Source organism: Trypanosoma brucei, chromosome 3, assembly GCF_000210295.1.
Source record: "Trypanosoma brucei gambiense DAL972 chromosome 3, complete sequence".
Taxonomy (NCBI): Eukaryota; Euglenozoa; class Kinetoplastea; order Trypanosomatida; family Trypanosomatidae; genus Trypanosoma; species Trypanosoma brucei.
This window is the reverse complement of record NC_026736.1, coordinates 32991-59132: the sequence shown is the minus strand read 5'-3', so window position 1 is coordinate 59132 and position 26142 is coordinate 32991. Positions and strand designations below refer to the sequence as shown.

General features: G+C 44.7%; 3 protein-coding genes across 3 annotated transcripts; all 3 read left to right on the top strand.

Annotated features, from left to right (window-relative positions):
- Nucleotides 1–17321: 17321 nt before the first annotated feature.
- TbgDal_III150 (expression site-associated gene (ESAG) protein,putative) lies at nucleotides 17322–18689 on the top strand (the record flags this gene model as incomplete). Its single annotated transcript, XM_011773668.1, has 1 exon — nucleotides 17322–18689. The coding sequence occupies one exon, from the start codon at nucleotides 17322–17324 to the stop codon at nucleotides 18687–18689; it is 1368 nt and encodes a 455-aa protein (XP_011771970.1).
- A 202-nt stretch (nucleotides 18690–18891) lies between these two features.
- TbgDal_III140 (expression site-associated gene (ESAG) protein,putative) lies at nucleotides 18892–19995 on the top strand (the record flags this gene model as incomplete). Its single annotated transcript, XM_011773667.1, has 1 exon — nucleotides 18892–19995. The coding sequence occupies one exon, from the start codon at nucleotides 18892–18894 to the stop codon at nucleotides 19993–19995; it is 1104 nt and encodes a 367-aa protein (XP_011771969.1).
- Nucleotides 19996–20351: 356 nt separating this feature from the next.
- On the top strand, nucleotides 20352–21116 carry TbgDal_III130 (expression site-associated gene (ESAG) protein,putative; the record flags this gene model as incomplete). Its single annotated transcript, XM_011773666.1, has 1 exon — nucleotides 20352–21116. One exon carries the CDS (start codon nucleotides 20352–20354, stop codon nucleotides 21114–21116), a length of 765 nt encoding a protein of 254 aa, XP_011771968.1.
- Between the last annotated feature and the right edge of the window lie 5026 nt (nucleotides 21117–26142).

Here is a 26142-nt window from a genome sequence, read left to right as displayed (position 1 = left end):
AGGCTCACGACGCTGAAAAGAGCGTGCTAAACCGACACGCTCGAGATTACATGTGAAATGTTTGAACCACGAAAGCAAAGAGGCGCATGTCCCTGAAATGTAAACGGATGCTTTTGCCGACTACCGTGACAAAAAGGACTAAGATAATCTTCTCTGCATTTAACCAACCTCAACGTAAGGGAAAGGATATCCCACTTTAATGTAATCCACGAACTGCCAGTAACTTGCCAAAGGAGGTAATCCTCGGTCCTACCAGAACGAGGAATATCAGTCACGTTAACCACTGTCATAATCCATGCCTTTCAGAGCGTGGCCTAAGCACCTAACAATTATGACAGAAGGAGGGCCAATAAAGCAACAACTTCACTCGTTGGCATATACGAGTCACAATACTGTTTCTAAGTTTAGCTTCTCAGTCCAAAAAAAAAAAAAATCACGAGCATCGCACTGTCAACGACGTTAAATAAATGTTATTGACTCTTTTACAATGATTTCTCACACATATTCGCGGTATCACGTAAGCGTACATAAAATACATCCAGGATCGACAATGATACTGTCGGGTGCGAAGATAGTAATTCAGCGCAACACAAAGTTGGTAAAACCGATTCGTGCACAACTTTCACGATTACTTTATAATAAACATAAGAGAGTAACAACGGCAATAACTAATAAAGACACCAGCGTCAACATTTCCCGTCAAAACCTGTAACAGTATGAACGCACACTTTGATGATCGTACTTGCCTGGTCTGAGGTTTGCAGTGATAAGGACAACAATACCAGGAGAGTCACCGACGACGATACATACATCCTGTGAATACCCAAACATAAGATTGTCAATGAGTAGTGTGGCTGCACAAACACAACAAAAAACATTAATGTTTTAATTATTAAAAACAAATCAGCAATTAGCGGGCGAAAACACATATATCAATATCTTCCTCGATTGATTGATGGATCCAGTGTTCAGTAGTCAAACAAGCTGTGCAGCAACGACTCAGTGTCATGGCACGCACTGAGAGGTGCTGTCACTGAAGAAAGTAAATCAAATAGAAAAACGACTGTGTATATCTGGAGCGGTTGCATTTCTAACAATACCTTTATAGCTTCGAAAGTTAGTGTTCGCGGTGCAGCAAAAACGCGCGTGTGAGCATCTCTCAATGTATCTCCCCTTGGGTCCGCATGTCTTAAAGAGCCGCAAATATTATCCTAAATCGCTCCCTGACAGAAAAGTTGCACAGGTAACCAAATGAAGACTTGAAGTATTCATCCGCTAAATTCAATACCAACGACGGCCAGTGGGTTAAGTCAGTTTACACAGCCACCGACTCGCACACAAGCACACAAAAGGCCGCCCTCTGCTGGGCCAAATCCCATGGCAGTAGTGGCAGATAACGGAGGTTAAAGGGATCGGCAGATGCCCCACGAGTAGCACAATCCCTTTCCTGATGCCCTTTCCATAACTGAGGCGCCGCTAACCCCACTCCAATCGGAGAAGAGTCGCCGGCATGCGAATCTCACCCAAACAAAATCGCTGGAGTGCAAAACCGAGAAGTATAGGGCACGGACACAACCATCACGCAGTTGTCAACGGCGCCGAATCATGGGTTCTTTAACCTAGCGTCGCTAATGCTGGAATTCGGGGACTTCGCCGAAACAAAACCTTCATCCAGCGCCACCCGGGTTCCCTGTGGCCGATCTCTGACCCATTTCTCCAACTCATCTGCAAAAAAAAAAAAAGAAACGTCCCGGCACTCTCTACCAGCTCGAACACGTCTGATTGGCCAAGCCAAGCCGTACAAAAAGCCCTTGAAAGTGTGGGTGGCGCGTAACCCGCCCATGTGCCCGACAGAGCCGAAAAAGTTGAGTCGTGGCGGGTCGCACCAAGGAGGCGGGATTGAGGATACCCTTTCGCAGAAAAGCTCGAGCTGGGGAACCGTGTAACCAAATTTTAATGCGCAACACTCAGCGGACTTCGGCGCAGGAGTTGCCAAGGAACAGCAGCGAGTTGCCGCAACCCAAAACGGATGCCGGCCTGCCTCCAGATGTGACATGTTGCCATCGTCGCTTGGTTTCTCAGTGGGAGCCCGGCGGGCGATGCGCACCTCATCGGCAGCCGTGTCAGAAAAGTGAACCGCATTTGCGTTTTCGCTTCCCCTTACCTACGGCAGAGTCCTTTATGAACGCTTCAGACCCAACGGTAATTCCACAAGGGTGAGGACCCTGGCTGACTTTCTGCATTCAGTGTGGCAAAGGGGGCTGTTCCCCACACCCTGATCGCACTTGAGGGAAGAGGTCGCTTAAGAGGGGGAGAGGTGCTGCGCCTGACTGATTTTGGACTCCGGCGTTTTCAAGTTCACTAACCTTGTTGCGGGATCACATGATGGTGTGTGTGGAGGGGAGGAGGTATTGTTCCGCATGATGTGATACTCAAACGAACCCGGCTCTCAGAGTCGGGCCCGGGACGCGCATCGGCTCCGAATATGAGGCTAGTGACGGATTCGTAAGACACGGCCCAAAGGCGGCAAGGGAAACCAAACGGGCCATCCGGCGGTTGAAGCGTTCACTGGCGGTGTCGCGGCATTTAGCAGCATCATGGGCCTTGGATGCCTCTATGGGAAACTGACTGCTCGCGACACGGTTTGGCAGCGAAAGTGCAAGGGAACTGGACATACTTTTCTCACAACGGTTGGGAAGCCAAGTGTCCTGCAGTGATGTTTCGGTGGCATATGGGGATGGAGGCATTAATTTTTTATTTTAAGTGTTGATGTCGTAGGGAGATTTGTTTTACGTCTACCTCCAACACGTTAACATGTGACAGTTTTTTTTTAGGAATAGAAACCATTTCCCCTTTTGCAGCAGGCGACACGGAGAAAAAAATGTGCTACTGGGAACAGTCATTTCGTTATTTTTGTGGCATGGTGGGAACTACTGTTAAGAGGATGAACTGAGTGGCAGATGGTCCAATATCGCCACTTCCCGTGCTCGTACACCTGCCTTTCAAGTATTCAAAGTGCAAATACTTAACGAACGATTTCGCACAAAGGGAATAACTTGAAGTGGAAGGAATGACGTGAGAGGGAAGAGGCCGTGCATGTACCGAACTTAGCGCACACTATTAAAATTTGTTGGGGGTGGTTAAGAAGACGAAAGACTTGGGGATATCACAGATGAATAATCACCGGTACTTAGAAATAAAAAAAAGAGTGGTGCAGGTAGCTAAATACTTATCAGCTCAAAATATGGGGGTGTTGTGACAAATTGTGGAATAGAAGAGGTATATTGACTCAGATATGTCATCCAGTTTGACGCACGAGAACAAAAGGGGAAAATAGGGGTGAACTCATGTAGAAAACACGAACCTTTATTTGCAGCACATGGATGAAAGTGATGGCGTTGCTGCTCACCCGTGTTAAGGTAATTGGAAAGATGAGTATTTTAGTACATCCAGAAAAGGTCGCTTGTAACCATGTGGGGAACATTCTGAACGTTTCAAGAGATTTTTTTTATTTCGCAAAAACATATTAAATTTGGTACTGCACTAATACCTTACTTTTCGCCCCTAATGACAAACGGGAGAAACATTGCAGGAAGTAAAAGGGGATTCAGACCTTTTAGGTCCCAATGAGGAAACGGTTTTATAATGATTTGCGACTGACTTAAAGCTTTCCACTCTTCCAGCAGCTGTGAACATAACTGCCTTTTGATCGAAATGGTATTCATAATTTTCGTTTGTATCACCGTGACGTAACTCGTTATACAGACTTTCTTTTCGTCGTTATTTGAGCAGTGGTTTTCTTTTTAAGTGATACACATTTAAAATGATCTGCGCGGCAAAGGGGATGATCATATTTAAAATAAAAATGATGCCATAAACAAATTATACACTAAGTATTGCTTACTATGGTTGTTCGAGGAGGCTTCCTTATGTTTTGTTCGTATGATAACTCGTCCACTGCTTGACACACAATTTTGTTTTATTTCACGAACCGTCTTTTAAAAAGCAATTCATCTTCAGGGTGTCAGAAAGACTTTTATTGTGTGCTGAAACCGAAACTTAAAACCCATCTTCCCCATATTAACACTTTTTCGCCACGCTTAAAGCTCGGTAGCAGCTCAGAATTGGGGTATATGGCGCCGCGCACTTACTTATCGTCACTTACAGGTCCATTAGATACAAACAATCCGACACTGGCGGTGACGCGCTTAGGTTGTTGGAAAAAGAAAGCGGGGAAGAAAGAACCCCCTATGACAGTTGGAAGGACGAAAGCACTGTCCTAATTCCGTCCTACAGAAAAGTAGAGAACAGAAACACAACTTGGATGCATTATGAAACGTATAAACTAGCTAGCAAACTGTGAGATCATGTGCGGAAGGCCGTTGTGCCGAAACGATACAGGCGAGAGTGACATGCCCATTTTTCAAGCAGGTGGAGTGCGAAAGGGCACACCTTTCCCCCTTGATATGTAACGACTGTTTGGCATTGCTGTGTATTCTCTTCTAGTTCCAACTACACGTTTGGATGAAGCCGTCTGTGTAACTTAGCACTGTCCCAAGAACTGGGCAGTTAAGCGTCACGAGTAGAAATAAAAAAAACACGAGTTAGCATGAAGAATCGTATGAATGTCGGACTCACAACCCAGCAACTGATGGAGCATTTTGAACAGCGGCGATGCTTATGATAGAAATGGAATAGCGTTTTTGGAACATGGATCCCGTTAGAGTTGGACAGACTGCTGCTCGTTCTACTGAAGCTCCAACTCAAAATGATTTGGGGGAAAAACATTTAGGTCGCGTGGGTAACGGCAACTGTATCGGCACGCTGTTCTGCTAGCGCTACAATGGAACAGTGCGCTCTGCTATTGCTACACGGCAAACCTTATTACCTGGGTAAAAGAATCAAACGTGTTATTGCATAGAGGGATAAGTATTTTACAGTGTAAGTGTGGTGCTGGGTGGGACGAGCGAGCAGCTTGCATAGGTCATCATTTTACGTTTTACACATCTTTTTTTTACTTTGCTCATGAAAGGAGAGATAGCATCCAGTTCACTTCCCATGCTGAGAAGTGGAGAGAAAAGTTAAATATTACCAGGATGATGTGAATAATGGGTGCATGTATCAAATCCCCTTTGTTATATTCCTTGGGACTCCCTTACCCAGAAGCGGGGCATGTAGACAGAGGGAACTTGTGTCTCTGCTTTAATAAGGCGTGTTCCTGCACCTTCTGAAGTTGTGGAAGAGCACAACCAACAAGTGGAAACACAGGAAATCGTCTGCGGTTAACAAATTATATTCAGACTTTGGATGCGATGAAGATCTTACTTGCTGAGGAATGTAAGTGCTTACCTCCTCGAGAGGGTAGTGAAGCCCATTCTCTACGGAGTTATGATATTGTTCCACTGTTTGGATCACAGACGCATTGATCGTTTATATGTCAAAGTGGGAAATCACCCAATATGCTTAGAAAAATACTTTGAGACACAATCGTAGCGGAAGTTTTTGTAACAGCAATATGACCGAGACTCCAAACTTCTCTGTCGTCATAACATCAGACAGCTGTTGGTGATAAAACGGTGATTTGAAGTGAACAAGAATTGATGGTTCGTTTCTCCCATACATGAGGTGTCAAGTTCTAAGGGTATGGATTAATATAGGCTGACACCGAGGAGAGGTCCCTCCCTCCCTTTAGTGACACGACGTGTGTGGAGACAATTCGCAGCAGTGGCTGTGCTTCGCGCTCCTTGGGTTATTGCTGTTACGAATTTGAGTAAACGTTGGCGGAACGGTGCGGTGATAACCCTCCCAACCTTACGAAGGTGAAGGTTAATGGTTTTAGACGCCCCCTTTGCTTGGAAAGCGTCAACGCTTCGGTGGGTTGGCGTTCAGTCCCGTTATGTATAAGCAGGTGCAGACCAGAGTAGAGAAGGAAATGTTTTCGTTGCCGAGCTGCGAGATAAAGGAAAATAATAATAAGGCGAGTGGTTGTTTTGAGGATGTTATGAAGCAATGTTGAAATGCTGATTCTCGGAAAGGGGAACAGTAGATCGATGCCTTTGTTTTTAACACTTCAGGGGATTGTGCTCGCCACCAGGGCCGGCAGTTTGTGTCGTCAGAAAGGGATGAAATGGGAGTATGTTTGTTTTAGACATATACGATGTGTTTGTTCAGTTGCACACACGGATGTTTGTTCGTGCGTAGGGGGATTCAGGTCAGATAGAAGAGAAAGAACGATGGTGGTTGTTTTGAGGATCAACCGATCCAAAAGAAGAACTGACTGGCCTCAGATATGCTATAGGTGCTCGTGTAGCCAAGTAGCTGCGTTGTGTCACTGTACCCTTGGTAGGGGGGGGGAACCCAACTACAAGCAGTAGCAATGGTTGCAGGATTGATGAAAGGTGACGGATATGTGGAAGGGAAGGGAGTACTACCAAATTTAGTTGTGGTTAGTGTTAACGCTAAACGAAAAAAAGAAAAAGAAATGGGTAGCTGAGAAATCAGGACAGAGTAAATGACAGTGTAGGAATGATACGGCTTCTGCGCGTCGTAGGGGTGGTGCAACTAGGCGCTTTCCAAAAAATATCATAAAGGCTGCGAGTGAGATTTGGAATTGCAGGGGATTTTATCTATCTGAGGGGGAAATGTGTTTATCTTGTTCTTGAGCGTAGCAGCGAAGTCTTTTGTCCCGTAAATTTCTTGGTCCGTTGGTACCTGGCAAATATGGAGAGTTTGAAGGGAATACCGAAGTTGGAATGCATGTCGATGGACGGGTTTGAGGGCGTGCGAAAAAGTAGAAGATATATGCGGGGGCTCGCGAGAATGTGGAATTTTTTTTTTAAGCCAGTGAGATGGCTGTTAGGGGCGAAGGTTTGAGAAGATCGATGTAATGCAGATGAGGTTGGAGGCATTATATCTCAATGGCAGTGACACGTCTTCAAAGTGCATGTGGGTGGGGGCAAGGTGTAACATGGCGGTTTGCCCTGTTTTTACGTTTAGTGGTGCCGGATTTGAGTGCGGTAAGTACTGAGGTCGTGAAAATGAGGATGCTTTTTAACCTCAAATGAGGAAACCTAAAAGGTGTACATATAGTGTTGTGGAATTATCGCGCGCGGGTCTCGTTCGTTCTCCACTGTTTTGAAACCTGAGTTTTTTTTATTATTAACCCAACACGAGCGCGGCTATAGAATCTGACTGACGGGAAAAAAGAGATCATGGGGAGGCCTGAGGTCGGTAACAAACTCGTGGAGATCGTTTTCGGTGCGTGTATAAGTTGAAGGAATTGGAGGTTTTGAGACACAAAAGTTTGAATCAGTCACCACTTCGGGGAAACGGCAAGCGAACGTGTACGATAGGTGCAACTGAAAAAGGTGGAGGGTCTTTTCAACATTGATACATACTTTGGTCGGTTATCCTTCTACAATAACGTTGGAAACAGTGCCGTTTTTTTTTTTTCGGAAAGCATGATATTAAGCTTCTTTCTTGCTACATCGTTCTCTTCCATTTTGCCGCTAGTTGCGCGTGTTATAGGACATTCGTATTCCCAAAGGCATTAGAAAGTTCATACGATGGCCGCAGCCGTCAAACCGGAAGAGGCGAATGCTGTCACCACGGCGGAGAATGAAGTCAACCCAAACCCCTTTTCAGCCGTACCGGGCTCTCCCGGCTCCGCTGCTGCGGCACCAACGGATGCAGTCACAGCTGCAAATCCGAGTAATGATGTTTGCCCGAAAGACGACGACGAAATGTATGGCGATCACACATATATTTGTGGAATTGAGTGCCCCACTTTTGGAAGTTCAGAAGCAGGAGAGGGGGAGCTCTCGACTCGTGCTGCGCTCCTGGCATGGATGGGAGTCGTTTCGATGGTATTAGTGTTGGTCGTCGTGTCGGTGAAGTGCATCGGTGACGCTCAGGATTAAAAAGTTTCCGGTAACAACAACGCACAGGAAAGGATTGGTACGTTGACAGAGATGGTTTGCTCTTTTGTTTTCTTTGCTTTAACATATGTATGCAAACATGCGCATACGCTCTAATAGTGCGTTGTTATGAACACTTTGAACTTGCTAGTTACCTATTTGCGCGGTTACACCTACTGCATTAAAAAGGTGTTTGCGTCGGTGTTCTCACCGCTTCGTCACCGATGTTCATAATTTGTGCATCAGCTTTATTTTTATTGGTTTTCCATATCTGTGGAGAAAAAGAATAGGAAGTAGCTGTGGTCGGGAGGGTGCTTCGACAACAACGCCGTTATGAGCCAACAATGTTAGCGAGAAGGTCAGGGTGTCAACTGTTGGTAGTGAGAACCTGGTTGTTCGTTCGTTGAGTACGGAGTACTTCTGCGTGGAAATGGGCTAGGATGTTCAAACGGTGTGTGATCGGTGGTGTAGGCTGCCAGCGCCTCTTCCTGCAGCATCCGCCATGCCTTCCGTGGGTGTCACACAACACGGATCACCAATAAATTGTCGGGAGGAATATAAGTTCATTTCGAAGCGGGCGTCGCTGGGCGTCAGTATCAGAGTGTCCTTAAAGCATCCTCCAAAATGCTTCACGTCTCGTTTTCAACGAGCTGCTCGAAGCCTTGGAGGATTCTCATCATAGTCGCAGTATCCAATCCTTTTTGCAGTGTCATCCGCGTCCCTGCTCTTCATCGTTTATCCTTCCGTAGAGAACCTGTGTTGGAGGTCGGCGGTCGTGTCCTGGTACGCTTAGCAAGGGAAGGGAAAGGGACTCAGGGCATTTGTTAGCAACTGAGGATCGAGCGCTGCCGCTCGTCCCTATTCTCAACTTAGTTATTCTCGTTTACCGGGCGATGTGTCTAAATGGGCCGCTGCCACTTGTTCCGTGGGGAATGCGGTTGTGAAGTGGGTGGGCAAACCTTCAATATCTAGTTTACGCCTTCCGCGTATTATCTTTTTGTTGCCTACTGTGCCAACTGCTTTGATGCAGTCGGCAGGCACCTCTCTCTCTCTTGACCAGTGTTGCGAAGGTGACGCGCCGTTGTGCGTATGTGCACTGAGTCGTTAAGCGTTTGGACCAAAATTTACACTATATGTTTGATAGTTTGAATTCTACCTTAGCTCCGCTTCCCGACTATACCTTCTTTTCCACTGCTTTTGGAATGATGACATCACGAGTGAGGGTGTGGAAGGAGATGATAAGCTCCAGGTGGTCGCCCATCTGCAGTTTTCTAAGGGTTTCCAATGGTGACGGTTGCCCCGTGGTGCACCTTCTGCGTACCCGGCATGAATCGGGACAATAGCCTTTTAACCGTGGTGTCGTCGTAGCCAAGTCGGACGTTACTATCCGATGTCGCTTGCATGAGCAAAGCTTCCAAACATTTTTTCTGCAAAGATTTCCTTTCTCAGGCGGTAAAAAATTATCACGGAAGATATACGCATACAACAACAGCTGAGGCACAGCAGCAACGGAAGCTGCCTCGAGGGTTCATTGCACATTAGCAGAAACTACTCACTGCCAGATTTGTGTGATATAAAGAGCACGGGGCAACACCCAACGCTACAAGCGCCCGTATGGCCGTTACCAGATGCGTCTGACCGGTAGGTGAAACGAGCTCACGTCCAAAGTGCTGAGACAGTAGTGGAGACACGGTAACAACAATGACGACGATCACAATACTGTCGTCTAGAATTTCCAAAAGTAAACTATTTTTATGCGGCATCAGCTCCTTCCTTCAAGTGAAAAGAGGGTGTATAACCTGGAAGGAGGTGGTGCCGCACTTTGGAGTCGCATTCCTAGACTTTTCGGATTGAGCGTGATGAAGTGGGTTGAATTATAAGCAATTAGATGCAGGGCGTGCGGACTCATAGAACATATGCAAAATTCCTCGTATTTAGTGTTAGGTGTGGTGGGGATATGGGGACAGATGTTAGTCGGAAGGCGGAGGAAATGGTCAATGAGAAGCAACATATCCTACTCCCCGTGTTTGTGAAGTTTAATTTTGGTTAGGAAGGACTCGTGCGAGCAGAGTTTGGTGAGAGCGGACTTCAACGCAGGGCCGCCAAGAGAAGCGGTTGAGGGGCGTAAGCACAATCACCATTGTGAAGGAATTGTGTGCACAAGGTTTTTTTTTCACTTTAGGGGTGTACGTTCTGTCCTGTGTATGAAGTTGGGAATGCCATACATGTGGTTGTGAGACAGGGTTACCAGTGGTTGATAGTCGTGGTGCGCACCTCAGAATATGTGTGCGAGGAAAGGCAGAGAGTAAAGCATAGCTTGGGTCAAGGGAGGAGGATCTGGAAGATGGAGAAGGGAGATAGGAGAGGAACTTCGTTACATCGCGGAGACTAAGCAGGATTATTGTTTGGAACCGTAGAAAAGGGTCGGGCAGGGACTGCAGGCAGTTTATTTTTTGTATATGCGAGGGTGTTCGGATGTGGAGGGTGTGGGGTTTTCTTGATCTCTTAATTTGGTGGGAGGAACTATACCCATATAGATGCGTGTAAGAAAGGGGTAATTAGTCGCATGCAGATGTAGGAGGACTTGGAAGCGGTTTCTTGGCAGTGTGGACGTTGTAAGTGATAGCTACGTGACACAAAATAAGGGGAAGTAGCAAGGAAGTGGGGGATTTTTCTCTTTGTTGTTTGCGGTAATGTTGAGCCACGGTGGAATGGCTCAATGGCTGCGAGAGGTTAAGTGGTTTCGATATGTAAGTGTGCTCATGCTGCCAGCGGGGTTTAAGGTTTATGAATGCATTAACTTTCTAAGGGTTCGTATTTTGGTTAACTTAGGACTCCTGAGGGGGTCAAATGTGTCGTGTTATGTGCTTCGAAAGTGTGCTCGATTGGGGTAAGGCTACCAACAGGACAAGGAGGATTGGGATTTGATTCCAGCTTGCCTCGGCGTCCATCAGGGAGATAGCGAATCAATGGGTGAGGAGGATCCACGGCGATAAGAGTTCATAATGCACGAAGGGAGGAGAGGTCCTGTAAATGAGAGTCAGAGAAAAGAAAGGAGTGGAGAGTTAAACACGCCGTGTGAGAAAACCGGCCAAACCCGCAGAGAAAGGGAAAACTTGAAAAGGGCCACTTGTCTCTCATGCACAACCAGATTTGCTGGAGGGATATTGCTGTAAAGGAGAAACTCGGCAATAAATACGAAGGAGACGGCTGACGAGGGTCAAAGCGAAAGTGGAGAATTAGAGAGGTCAGTCGCAAATGCGATTAAAATTGAGAATAGGGAACGCAGGAGTGAAGTGTTCATCCAGAGGGTTTGTAATCATATTCTTATCAAAACTCTCTGGATATGGAGGGGAGAATTTTCAAAGAAGATTTGGTGAAGCATCGTCCACCCAGGAAAGACTGGCACTGTAAACACGATGTAACCTTTTGGTGCAACAGCATGCTGGGGTCAGTCCAATAAAAAGAGATGTCGTTCATCAGAAATGTAGGGGTAGATTGAAAAACTTTGAGGGGCCAGGAAAGATAAAAACGCTTCGCAACCAGACACCAGACGCTCTTCGGGTAAAAAGCATGCACCAACGAAGTCGATTCGGAAATCAGAAAGAAACCCACAGGAGGCTTGATTTTCCAAACCGACGTCTGGAGGAAGCATATGTGAATGTATGTCTACAGGGCAATTCTGACCGCTGTCACAGTTACTCTGCTATCAAAAAGTTCCTTGACACCGTGTACACTTACCACATCTAAGTGCGGTGGCTTCCCAGCCTTCAATTCGTGTCATGTCCTGTTAAAAGCAGTAAAACTACACCAACTCCTCCTACTACCAACGCTTTTACCGGACAACACATGTAAATGCTTTGTTGCCAACCCTTACTTCATATTTAATCCGGGCACGTGTATCAATATAAATTCATCCACACTTACATACGCCTACACATGCGCCTGCAGACGAACAAATAAAGTAATATTGCTGTGCTTTTACACTGTCTCATTCTCTCCGTTTGCGTGTGTTAACGGTTTAGCTGACCCCACTCCCATAATGGTGAAGATTTCCTGGGTGACGGAATGCCCAGTGAAGGAAGAAGTAGGGTGTCCCCAGTGCCTAATGAAGTGTGCGGTTCCCATTGAAGTTTTGCCATGTGAGCACGTTCTGTGTAGCACGTGCTATCGCGATTTATCAGTGTGTCCTCTATGCGATATAAGCGTATGTTCCCGTCGGCCTGCGTTCCATTATGAGTTGGAAAACACCCGGTTTGCGAGGTGCAGAAGAAGAAGCTCAGTCGCTACAACATTTATCGGGAGTGAGGATTGTAGCGGCAGTGTGGACCCTGTGAAATTAACGAAGCGAATGGGAGGAAAGGTGCCGTCCAAAATATATCAGCAGGTCCTTAAAGCAGAGGAGAGTAATTAGACTGTTATGGATTTGGAAAATTGCGTGGATCTGTCAAGAATTCGGGCACTCTCTGGAGTTCCAACTTTGGAGGAAGTCAATCTCAGCGGATATAGCAAGTTGAAGACTGATTTGGAGCATATTATGACGTTGAGTAATTTACGGAAATTGACTTTGGACAACACGGAGTTGGACGATGAGTGCGTCGTTGAGATCAGCAGTAATAGGATACTCTCGCATCTGAGCTGCAACAATTGCCACCATATCACGGACATTTCACCCGTAGCAGAGATAAAAACACTCGAGGAACTCTCCCTATCGGGGTGTAAAAATATTAAAAAGGGTTTGGAACACATTTGTGCGCTGCCCAACGTGAGGAAGTTGAGTTTAAGAGGCACCGCGGCTAACGACGCGTGTATCTTGAGTCTCAGCGGGAGTATGCATTTGGCTGATTTGGATTGCAGTGAGTGTATGAATATCTCTGATATAAAAGCATTGGGAAAAATTAGTCCGCTGGAGGTGTTGTCGCTTGAGAAGTGCATTAACATGAAGGAGGGGCTGGAGGAGCTGGCTGCGATTCCGAACTTGAGGGAACTGAATTTGGCCAGTACATGCATTGATGATGAGTGTGTCATTAAGGTCAGTACATTCAAGCAACTGGTTCATTTGAACTGCGAAAATTGCCTCGCTGTTACTGATATTCAACCACTGGCGAAAATGAAGACTCTGGAGTACCTCTCAATTGGAGGGAGTCGCAATATTGAGGTTGGCGTCCGCCAAGTATGCGGGAACCCGAAACTAACAGGGCTCAATTTGGGTGGTGTGGTTGTGAGGGATGTGGATGTTATGTTTCTGCGTGAATTCGAAGGGTTCGTCACACTGAACTTGTCTGGATGTGCAAGGATGAAGGGACTGTACGCTATAGATGGGTGCACAAGATTGAGGACATTGATACTCAGAGGATGTAAAAATGTCAGGGACATCACGCTGCTAAGGGAGTGTAAGGATATCACCACATTGGATTTTACCGGGTGCATCAGTTTGTCCGATTTGAGGCCATTAAGGAATTGTGGAAGTCTGACAATGTTGAATCTTTCGGAGTGCGCGAGACTGAAACACCTTACTGGTGTGGAGGAATGCAAGAAGCTTGCAACTGTAGAGATGATTGATTGTAAAACGTTGGAAGACATCAGTGCACTCCGTGGTTGCACGAACTTAGAGACACTAAATTTGTGCAACTGTGGAGGGAATCCAGACCTGAGTGTTTTAGGCGCATGCAAGAATCTGAAGACGCTGAGGCTTACAGGGAGCAGCAAAATAGATGATTTCAGTATGTTAAGTGGCTGCTCAAATCTGATGACAGTGGAACTTAACGATTGTGTGAGCCTGAGGGAGGTTTGGTTGAATGGGTTCGAGTGCCGGAATCTCACAAACCTTTACCTAAGCAACTGTGAAAATATCACGGACTTGTGGTTGGATGGGTGCGGCAACTTGAGAACGCTTGATTTGCGGAATTGCACGAGACTATGGTACATTCATGGACAGCGAGATTGCAGGGGGTTGCTGACTCTCGATTTACGAAATTGCGGGACAATAAGAAATGGTATTGTCGAATTCATGAATCTCCCACGCCTGTGTGTTCTCTACATCGATGACAACAATGCAGACAGGAATTTGGTTGAGAGTTTGATGGACAGAGGTGTTGATGTGGAAGTAACAGATGAAACTCATGCTTGCTACGTTAAAAGGATGGATGACGAATATATGTAGGTAACGATCGTCTCGACTCAAAATCCCACTGGGGACTATCTTGTTTTGTCTTCTAGTATTCTTTTATTAATACTACACCACGACTAGGGTAGTGTTTGTAAATATTATTATGCAATTAACTTAATATTTTCCACCATAGAGATACATATTCTGTGTCTTGGAAGTATAATAACATACACTGTAATTAAATAAAATGATAAGGAAGGTCACACATATAAGCACATGTCGCGGGTATCCAAAATACATGCATATTCTGAGCTAGCGGGGACACTACCCGCGGCCTTTAAAAACTTACATAGCCTAGTGTCAATTTCTACCCCTCTTCTCCTAACATCCTTCTTTTATGCGATAATACCTCATATACTTTCACTTATTTATACAGCAGTTTTATGATTTCGTATCAGTGTCCACGAGAGAAAAGGCTCTCCTTGTTTATTTCATTTGCACCCGTTGGTGCTTAACAAACTCATAAAATGCGTCTTTTTCTTCCTGTTATCAGATTGGTTGTAAAGAAGTGAAGTGAGCGAGAAAGGGGTGAGCCCCCATGCGGTAGGGCAGAAAATTAGTGAATAACAGGGTTGTCGATGTTGGGGGCCTGGAATCTATCCGTCTTAGACCGATGGACACAGCAGCAACGGACTCAAAACGCTGTAATGGCCTTAAAAACTCAAAAAGGAGGCATTATTTGATGCCTGTTCGGGTTTCACGGGTTGTGGCACATGTGAACCTTCTGGGGGTGCTCACTCTCAATGAGTATATTTTTTCTGATATCTGCAGCTTTGGGGATGGCGATGTGGTAGCGTATATGGTCGTGGGTAACTTTATAAACAATCAAAGCTGGATAGATTAGATGATGGATCTGGCGAGTTATACCAATGGAAGTGTACACCTCGAGCTCAGGAGGTTACTGCTACCGTAGCGCAGAGAAAATTGACCATAGTTATGGAAACGGTGCGCTGTTAAGGTCGTCATAAGGGTAATGAGAGGTGTCTGCTGGAGCAAATAAAGTCAGTGGGGGTATCGGATGCGCACCATGGCGGGTGACGTCAAAAGTGATCCTTGGGAGAAGGAACGTGAAATCGTCACACTGAACATGAGAACAGGAACCACTGAAAAATAAGGGAAGTTATTGTGTTAACTTGGAACGTAGACTCTCCTTCGACTGAAAGGGGAGGTGGTACGTTAAACGACTGAACGTGCACGAAAAGAAACCCGCTAAACCTGTCTGTTACAAAGCAGAACTCGGCGTTACCGTAGACGGCGCCAACACCGCAACCGTTTTCACTTCTGTTAAGACTGCGAACGTTCGCCCCTTGAAAGAGGAACCAACCCCAGGTGTCAGGAGTTTTCGTCGCGAAGCGTTCCACACGGACGAGAGTGCTGGGAAAGGGTGGTAGTATCGTCCAGATAAGGGACCAAGAGGTGGGCGATGCGAGTCCTCCACTTATACCTTACTAGTAGGAAGGCGTGTTATGGTGTTGCCTCCTGTTGTTCCTCTATTCTCCATCCAACGTGGATACACTCAGGTTACAGACCCACGGATTTGATACGACTACTGCACTTCACTCGGGTGGGAGTTGATGGGGCACATTTAAAAAAGTGCAACTGGGATACCTTAGGAAAGGGGGAAGAAGTACATTCAGACACACCACGTCACGGAGACTTCACGGCAGCGGGTCAAGGGGGGAAAAGAGATTATTAAGCGACAAAAAACGCTGTCAGACAAAACTTTAAGGCGCATTATGGCTTTAGAGACTCCACGGGTTCAGTTACAGATGATTATATTGACGTAATTGCAACAAACTACTGACTGTATATACCGTTTTTCTCAGTCTTCAGTACGCGCAGAAGGTGAATCGGCGATTGCCCTTTACGTTGTATGGGAAATACAACAAATTGTTGGATGGGAAGTTATGGCATTTCCATGGCATGGCTGCGCCGATCTCGGTGTGGCAATTTCATCTGTGGAGATTGTAACTTTCGATCTTGAAACTTATCTTGTGCTAAATCTTGGCACCAAAAAGAAGCTGTCCGCACTTAGGGAATGGTGTTATGCCAGTCGTCATCGGTGCTAGCCACCGAACACTCTTCAAGTCGTATAACACCTTCCGCTGCACCAGCCTGATGTTTGCCATGTTGGTCGCCCTGGGTTTGACATCTGGTAAGGTCGGTTGAATGGAGAGAAAGTTACTTAACTCATCATATATTTCTGTCGAGGTGTTTCTGTTTGAGTTATCTTATTGGTGAGTTATTATAAATATGACTATCCCTCCATCATCTATGTTTTGGGGGTGGAGTGTGTTAACGCATTTTGCATGTGAATTAAGGGTGGTAAGAGTTTACTGATAGGACGGGTAGCTTCGTATATAACTTCCGTTTTTACCAGTGTATCTATAAGGATGGTAATTATGGTGAGTGGCAAATAATCTTAATGAGGCTGCTGACAGGGGAGGCCACTCTTTATTCTGGGACTGTTTTGTGTGTTGGTGACTGACATAATATCCCGTAATGTCACAGTGTGATCAAAGGCCTCATTTACGAGCAGAGATGTCCAATGAGAGTGTTTTGAAAATCCAACTTTTATCTTTACTAGTGTGTGATTTAAGAAAATGGGAGGCAAGGAGCTGTGCATGCACGCAGAGAGGGCAACGAAGAGTGTTGTCAGCACGCGTATGAAAGAAGGAGGATATGCTAAGTGAGGCCCAGCATTAGAGTTGATTGCAATAGAGAAAGGTAATACACGCATGCAAATAAAGCGCGTAATGTGCTAGCCAAAAAAGCCATAAAGTAATAACTGAAGCTAATGAAACCGAGAGAGGGTTTGAAAATAACGTAAGATGAGTGTGCCGGTACTCATTATGGTAGTGGATAACTTTGCTGAAGAAACCAAGAAAGCGGCAGCACAGCTCAGTTGGGCAAGTAAAGAAACTGGCATGGATATTAAGAAAGTGAATTTATTGAATTTAGAAATTAGGAAGTGAGGTAACCAATGGGAAAACAACTATGAGGGTGTTTAATGTTGATATCCAACTTGAGGAGAGAGAACCCATGTGAATGTATTTTGGGATGTGTTTCCCCCCTTGTTGGGTGCTGCTGTGATCGTTTTGTGCCAGTTGTTGGCTTTTATTTTGATATTTTAATGTGTATATTTTGTTGAATGTGTCTACCAATAACAATAACGACTGTGATAATAAGCTTTTGCTCCAATTTGCTTAACTGATAAAAGTAAAAACATAATCACAATGAGGCACGAATTAGTGTTTACCATTGGGTTGTTTGCGGTTGTTTTATCTCCTTCTTTTCAAGGTGATTTGGATGCGGGGAGATGGACAACAGAGTCGGTTGACTGGAGTGAGATTACGGACTATATCGGTGACGGCTATAAGTACCATAACGTTGGCGAGTTCGAGACACTGTGCAAGATTTACAGAATTACGCAAACAGAAGCCCCACAACCTTCCTTTAAGAATCGCGAGAGGGAAGATGAGATTCTGAAGAAGTTGGAGGAAATGGTCACCGAAACGGAGGCTGCAGGTTGTAATAAAGGTTCCAATAAATCAGCTAACAGCACAACGGCGTATCAGGAGATAAAGAAACTGTTTGAGAAGGCGAAAGCGCTGAAGGAGGAAATTGAGGTGAATAGGACAAAAGCCTTAAATGCAAGTCGTTCTGCTCAAGAAAATATGCTGAGAGCTGTGTATGGTGACGCTGTGGATGTGGCAAGAAATGAGAATAAAACTCTGGAGCAAGCCATGAGGGGAAACAAATCACTGCTGTTCAATAGTGTAGATAATGCAGGTACGAGTTGCGGGTCTTATGGAGACAAGTCAGTTGGAAAGACGTTAATCAATGACTTTTTCTGTCTATGTGTGGGAGAAGCCATTGTTATAACTGAAGAGATCAAAAGGAAAGAAAATCTTGAAGAGGATGGAGGTAATAATAATATATATAATGGGTTCAATTGTCCTTGTAGAGATGAAATAAGAAGGCCGGAAAATGGTAACTGGACCATGATGGCTGAATCCTGTGAAGGTGATAGTCAAGGACATTGTGATCCTGCAAAAATAAAATACAACCACACTGAGGCATGGGATGTGATTAGTAAAGCTTGTGTGTACAAAAATGTTGCATCTAATGTAAAAACCTTAAAGAGTGCACTAGCTCAGTTTAATGCATTAGTGAATTTGGAACAGGATGAATATCAGGTGAAGGGTATTTTTGGTTATGTGAGAACGGGAAAAAACAAAAATCGCACATGCACAGGTCATACTGCTGGATTCACATGTGTCAGTTACAATCACACACTTGAAAATGGTGGAATTCCATGGTACAATCGTCTTACTAACGCTACCGAGCAGCTACAAGAAATGACAAAATATGCCAAAGAAGCTGACAGTCATCTTCATGAGTTGGAAGAGTACAAACATGAGGCAGAGGAAATATTTCTTGAGGTGAAACTTGGTGGTGATGCGGAGCTATGGAAAAGTAGCCAAGGTAAGGGTGATGATGAAGGTGGCAATGCTGAAGTAAATAATGATGGACTTACTCATTTGAATATGGAAACTGGGGGTTTTACATTATTATTCTTATCTCTTATTCTTATCTTTTAGTTTAATATTACATTACCAAATATGTTATGTTATGTTTTTTATGTTTTGTTATGCTTTTTTTTGCGTCTTTGTTCTATGTAAAATGGTATGGTATGGTGTGTGTGTATGTATGTATACGTGTGTGCATGTGTGTGCTAGCTCCTCATGAGATGTAACTGTATTAAATTATCCCATATAAACTTGTTTTGTTTTTAGATAAATAATGAAGGTGATATCACTTTTTCTTGCAGTGTGTCTGACAGTGCTGGGTTCCCTTATTGGGGAAGTTGTGGGGCAGCCTTCCGGCAAGGCCATGACCCTCAAGGGGGCTGAGACGTTATGCAATCTCAGTCATGCCTTGAGGGTTGTGAGCACTGAGATTCTGAAGAAGCACCAAAATGCTACAGAAATGGTAGATAAGGTTCGGGAGTGGCGACATAGACATGGTGTAAAGGGGAGGACATGGAAGGCAATAGTGCAGGGTTTGGAGAAGATAGGGGTTGTTAATGGAAGTGATATGGAAAATATAAAGAAAACATATGTGGAAATGGAAAAAGTAATGAACAATACAGATAAAGCTATTCAGTTAATGGATACTAGTTTTTTAAACATTGTAAGAGTTTCCTATCATGTTGTGAATGCATCACTGTCAATAGGACAAGTGTTGAGGGATCTAGTAGTGTTGTTTGAGCAAACAAAGGGTGACAAAAACGATTGGTGTTGTTTGGTGAAAGAGAAGTCTGCCCCTTCAGAAAATGGATGTGGAAGTGATGATGCTGGGCACAAAGCAGCAAAGGCCCCAGATGAGTGTAATATGTCCGTTATAAAAGATATGTCAGATGATGGTGTACTGGCTGCGCTAGATAAATATAAAACTGACCAGAGAGTTGAACTTACAGACAATAACGACACAAAATGCTGGATCATGGGTACGGAAGATGTTGCAAATGGAGGAGCTGGATCCTTCATAGTGGGAACTACTGGAGGATTTGTTACCTATCGTAAAGAAGCTGCCGTTACCATAATGTCTAGTGACACGGTGCCCAAACTTATCATCAATTACACTTTGGTTAGAAACGGATATGAAAGTATTGCACAACAGTACCGTGATGTAGAGCCAACTCTTACCTCCTTTGTGGAGTATGAAAATAAACTAAAAGAACTGTTAACTCAGAGCCCGATGGTGCGCAGGTATTTCAAGGAGAATGGAAGGAAACGCAAGAGAAGTGTCGATGACGACGATATGATAGATGAAGAAGGATTCACAATGAGGAAGCAACATACCCTAATTGGTTTAATATTCTTTGCAGCAATTCTGGTTATGTGATTCAATGTTATGTTGTATGCAACATCTTTGTTATTGAGGCTATACACTTGTGGCACCCATCGCTTTCGTTTGATGATGTGTATGCTTCTCTCTCATGCTTCTCGTCACATGTGATTGTAGGTAATGAAAGTTACGATATTGGAATTGGTTGTTTGGTTATTTTCTGTAATTTGTGTTGATAGAGAGAACGTGGAACATAACTGCAAAACGGTAGATGATTTTTATTTTAGAAATATGAGTCCGTGCGCTACCTACGTTGCTTGTCAAATGCATCAAACAAATTATACACTGATGGAGAGCAGAGGCTGTTTGTGAATGAGGAAGTGTACGCAAATACTTCTCGTATATTAGATGATATGGAAGGGAAAACAGGCGAAAGCACAACATACTTGAGTGTTTTCAGCAGCTCAATGGGAGAACAAAATGATAAATTGGAAAAACTTATATCCTATGGAAATGAAATGGGGGACCTTGTAGCTAAGGTGGGTGGATTATTTGCTGAGGTTAATGAGAGTGTGAGGGAAGTCAGGAAAGAATTACCCAATACTCTCATCAAAGCGAATAAATACTATACAGCCATTGTTGAGATTACAAAGACTGTTTGGAGTGACGTGAAGGCAGTAGGGCTGGATCCCGATATGGCTAAATGTAGCCGTCAAGAGTTTAGCGCCGTTGAAAACTTTGAGGCTAGTTGTGGTGACCAAACCTGTCCTCTAGAAAACAGCGTGACTGAGGGTTCCCTTCAAAAGTATAAGGATGGCTGTCTCACAATAACGATACTAAATGGTTCCGTAAGCGAATGCCTTAATAGACTGAGGGACAACTTATATAGGAGTGGCGCCGTGCAGAGTTCAAGAAAAATATTGGAGTGGAGAGGCGAAGACCCGCATGGTGCCTTCTATTTTCAACTGACGCTCGAGATACAGCAAATTTTCTCCACTCTCATCACACCTTTTGCTGCTGGAAAACCGCCTTTCGCGCTTCTGGATATGATGGCAAATATTACTTCCCTCAATTCCCACTTTAACTGGGTCCATGGAAACTTCACGTCGCTGCTACTTGACATTGATGTTGCTGGTAATGTGAGTAATACTAATTCCACCATTTTACAAATGCGTTAATATACATTTTCCCGTCCACATATGTGTTTGCATACATATCTTTCTGCGAGTTCGCACACACCCATGTTCCTAATAATTTTCTTTTTGTAAGACATGTTATGTTTCCATGTAAAAAGTAAATCTTGCAACTGGTGACGTTGTTGTGTTTTTAATTCGGGTTATTGCGGTGTATGTGTACGAAGAAATTTTTTTCCCGCTAGCTTGTTTTTCAGAACCTTCCTATTTTTCTAGGAATTGCAAGTTAGTATGGAATAGAAATGAAGTGCTGATGGGATAGCGACTTCTCAGTTGCTGCGTTGCAATGTTGTCCCTGGGAGCGATATCGTAAATGCAATCTGCTGGTGGGCTTTATGCCATAATGAATATGATAAACACATTTTTAACACCTTCTACGTTTTCTGTGCCATCCCTCGATGTTTTTGAAGGACGCCCATACAAGAGGTAGCGGTTCTTAGCTACGTTTCTAAATATATTGAAGGTGGTTCGTTGATGAGGTGACTATGAGGAGGGATGGCGGGTGTTGGATGTGGTGTGTGAAGGGAACTTGGAGTCCCTTCTGAACGAAGGGATATATTTCTGGATCTAACGCCTAGTGCGTCGAGTGAAGAAAAATCTTTTTTAAGGGAAAGAAGTTCGTTGTCTCCTTCATGAAATGAAGGTATTTTAGAATAATGAGGATAGTATGAAAATGTACGCAGTCTTTGTGTTTTTTTCCAATTAGCTTCTGTGACGAGGTTTTTAATTATTTTAACCTCTATCGTGGAACGACACCCCAGAGGCAACGCCGCTAGGTATGTGTGAAAACGGCGCCAGATACTGGAAGAAGGGGGCAGCAGACAAAACGAGTGTGACATTCTCCACTAGATTGTGTGCGGCGCGATGCAGTTAGATACATCAGTGAAGTTGTGGGGAATCTTCCACAAATTTGTAGCAATGCGTTTCAGCGTGCTGCATCTAAACTCGTGGTGGTGGTTGTGTTGGCAATCAAGGTGGTCTTTTGGCACAAGTTGTGTGGCACTGTGGTAGATCCTTCGAAAACTATCATTTCTACTTAACCCCTCATTTACAGGAATGAAACAAACATTGTATTTACCATGGCGCCGTATCAGCGGGTTACAGCATTATGGATCGGTATTTTCACTTGATCCGCTGCACCAGCAAAGCTTTCAACAACTCCACTCAAATGTTGTCTTGATAGGATGGCAGTATTACCCTTCTTTTACAAAAATTTAATCTTGCTGGGAGTAGTGGCTCTTTTTGTTTCACTCACCGCTTTAATAGCTACCGCGTGAGGTTCGCGATAAAAAATCCTCGGAATAGCGCATTGTCGTTTCCATGTGCCCTAGTTGTAGAACCATTTCAGTGCATGGATGCAGTAAAATCGCTTTAAGTATACTTCATAGTGCTAAAAAATCGGATCCTTTAAAAGGGGAGTTAAAGAAGACTGCAAAATTATAATGAACGGGGCGTAATTTCCATTACGTTGATCTATTCTCAGTTCCACGGTAATACCAACCTCGTTTCGCCTATAGAAAAAAAAATTAGTATTTTTTAACAGAAGGCTGTTGGCAGCAAGCGGGTCCCTGCAAAAAGCTGATTTTGGAAACCTACACTCCCAAATGAGCTGTACACTCCCGATTCCAAGGCAATATAAAAAGGATAATTGTTCCCCACTAGTGTTTGTATACTTCATTCGGGGAAAAGTAATCCTTTCTTTTTGTACATCGTGCTCTGTACGGGACGTGCTCTCAACGAATTGCCATCTAGGTCAGAGCGAACCATATTTGCTTCCAGAGGGACTATTGTATGTTATTTCCCAACTAATTATGCGTGACCAGTTGCAAACGTTCAGCTTTTAGTCCTCGGTCTTCCGTAATGGCGAAAACAGTTTACTTGAGAGTGAAAGGCTTCTGCCTCTTCTTTTTTTTTTTTTTGAGCCAAACGTAGAAGAGCATAGTGGAGTTTACAATTTTCATTCAGAGGAGTGGGCAGCTTTTTGTGTAGTCTATTCTCCTTTATAGGGGTGTTCCTCTCGAATGAAGGAAGTACATGTTGGAAGAGAATGAGGGGTTTCTCAATTTCTAGGAGGAATAGTGCAAGGTTCTTGGTGAACACTATCTTCTGCATATTTTCGCCCTCAACCCCGAAGTAACTGCGGAGCACTTTAGGCTTGAGCGCACGAGTATGTGGGTGGGATTCCCTTCGCATTCGTTGGAGTGTGTATGTTTCCTTTCAACGCAGATTTCATGTTTTTGATGGCGATGTATAGATGAACCTGATGTTGAGTGGGACGTCTGATTTCGGTTTACGAACGTGAAGTGTAGATGAAACCCTCTGACGTTGAAGCTCCGGAGCGGTGGTGGAGATTCTTTTGCTACGGAGAAGGGATGCTGTCTATGCATTCCCCCGAAGTGCTCCATCAGGCTGTCTTTTGATACATGCGTATGACGGCATTGCGTGCAACAGGTGTCATTTACACCTATAGTTACCGTGTTCCAAATGAGGGATACCTCTTGTTCTGTGATGGAACAGCTCCGTTTTGTACCATCGTTACTATCCAGGGGATGGCCTCTGCGGTGTTGAATCTTGGTGTTTGGTGTTGTTCCCCATTTTGATTGTGATACAAAGCCACATTGCGTGCATTGTAGCGGCTCAGATGTGCCTACTGGGTCGTTCACTGGATGCCCTCTCGTTTCCGTCGCTCGGGAGCCCTTCGGTGGAATACTTGCATTCTCTTCGAGTTCCCGTTACCTTTTTATTCCTCGCGACCCCATTTGCGGTTGTACTTCGCAGTATTTCATCCCGTGACTTATCACTAGTCCAATTTACGTGTGAAATATATAGCTGCGAGGTCCATATATCGCTTCATTTTCTCCAGAGGTTGAACTGGTGGTGTTATCACTTTGTTCATTGTTGTTGGGTTGATGCGGTCGGTTTTCACTTTGTGTGCCTAGCCGTTTCTCCACCACTGGAATGATGTGCTAAAGCTGACTTCTGCTCTTTATTCCATGACGTATTGTCGAGCCTCTCTGCTAAATCAATTTGAACCCACAGATTCCTCACTGGAGTGTGTTTTTTATCATATTCAGTGTGGATTATGGTTCCGCGAGTGTGGGGTGGAAAGGGACTGTCGTTGGTCATGTAGTGTTTCTGAGGCCTGCGCAATGTTAGTACACCTGCACTCTTGGATTGAAAGCCACGTTCTGCGCAAACCCATTTTTGCTGTTTGATATTTTCATCTTCTTTCCGCTTCTCCGACATTTCATCGTCTAACTTTTTCGTTGCACCGTGAAGGCATCGAGTATTGTGCCATGTGAGCCCTCCTTTGTTTCCATAGGATTTGTTACAGACACTGATCACATACGACTTCGGTGGATGTGGCAGGGGTTATAGGGTCAAATTTCAGGCACCACCCCAAGTTCTGCAGCATGTGCGGGTGATACTGCTGATGGCACGCTTGCCACGTGCCCAGGGACCGACAAATAAAAGACGGTGTCCCAGCAAGACGCTGCTGATCCCTGTGCTGTATGACGCTGTAGCCGAAGCAAAGCAGTGTTCCCCATGAGAAGAACGCTGCTGGCTCTTGGCTTCTCCCGATGAGACGGGGTACTGGACTCTGACACCACCTTGATGTGGCCAGCATCACCAGGGTGTGCAGCATGTTTCAACCTGCGCAATGCCTCATGGTAGGGTACGCCGTGCATTCGGTTCGTATGAAACACTATGTGAGCTCTATCGGAATTTATTTTCCCGCAGTGTGCGCAGGGATGGGTTTCACACCATCTGCACTTGTTAGAAACTGTTTTGTCTATCCTCCGCAGCAACCATCCATATGTATTCGATGTCCCAATGCGGAATTGGCGACTTCACCTGCTCCATCGGTCTAGTGGAAAATCTTCTTTAGTTGGTTGCCATTCACCGGTCATTTCCAACCTGTGTGTCTTCAGTTTCTCTCTGCTCGCCCTGAGGTGTCACTTTTCTAGGGCAGTGATGTCGGGTATTCACCCAACGTCTTGTTGAGGAACGTTTGCAGGTTCCCTCGCTTTTTTGTCCGTCAATTCATTCTTTTCTACAGTACAATGTCCAAGACAAACTGAAGGCAGATGCTGGTGCTATGATATCCGATACCCAAGAGTACTATCCAAGTCTCCCGCAAAATTCCTTCCTTTACCGCTGTTTCTCCCATTTGCAGTGCCTTGAACAGCGACCGCCGGTCAGTAGAAAGAGACATTTTACACGGGTGAGCTCCCTTCGGTTGTAATATGCTTATCATTTTATGCAAAACCTCGAACATTACTATGCACTCGAGTCGGTAGCTACACGCTATTGGTCCGACTCCACAGTGAGCCGTCGAGATGGGATTGTCATTCCTATATGTCGTTGAGGCAGCCCCTGATTTTATTCCCAAGGAAACAGATCCGTCTGCCCATACTTCAAAATGTGGCGTGTATTTTAGTTGGGTTCCCTTTGCACGGTAGTGCCTTACAATCAATTTCTTACATAATTCAAGCTGAACGCCGTCATACGAATCGGCATGCACGTCCGATGATAGTGTTATATGTAACAAAAAACTGGGGGAGAAAGTTAGGGTGGCTGGTGGTAGCGGTTCCCTTTGTCTTTCTACTTGGACAGCGAAGAGCTTCTGCATGATTGTGCGATATATTTGACGGGGGGAATGCGGTGGGTGACATACAATGTTTGCACATCCCTTGCACTCCTCACCGTGTGTTTCGCAAGTAAGCAGGTATCGTAAGCCGCGGATCAGTAATTCCTCACGAAGAGAGAAAAAGTTGGCTTGAAGGCGAGCATCGTACGCCTGGTAGTATTTCAGTACGGAAGGTCTCTTTAATGTTTGTTAGAAGGCCCTTGTTTGAAGGATCTTTGCTGTTAATACACTTCTCTCGACAGCTAATGATGCAATTATTGTCACTGCCACAAATTGCAGCGAGTTCCCTATTATTATTATTCCCATTAGGATTATTATTATTATTATTATTATTATTATTATTATTATTATTATTATTAT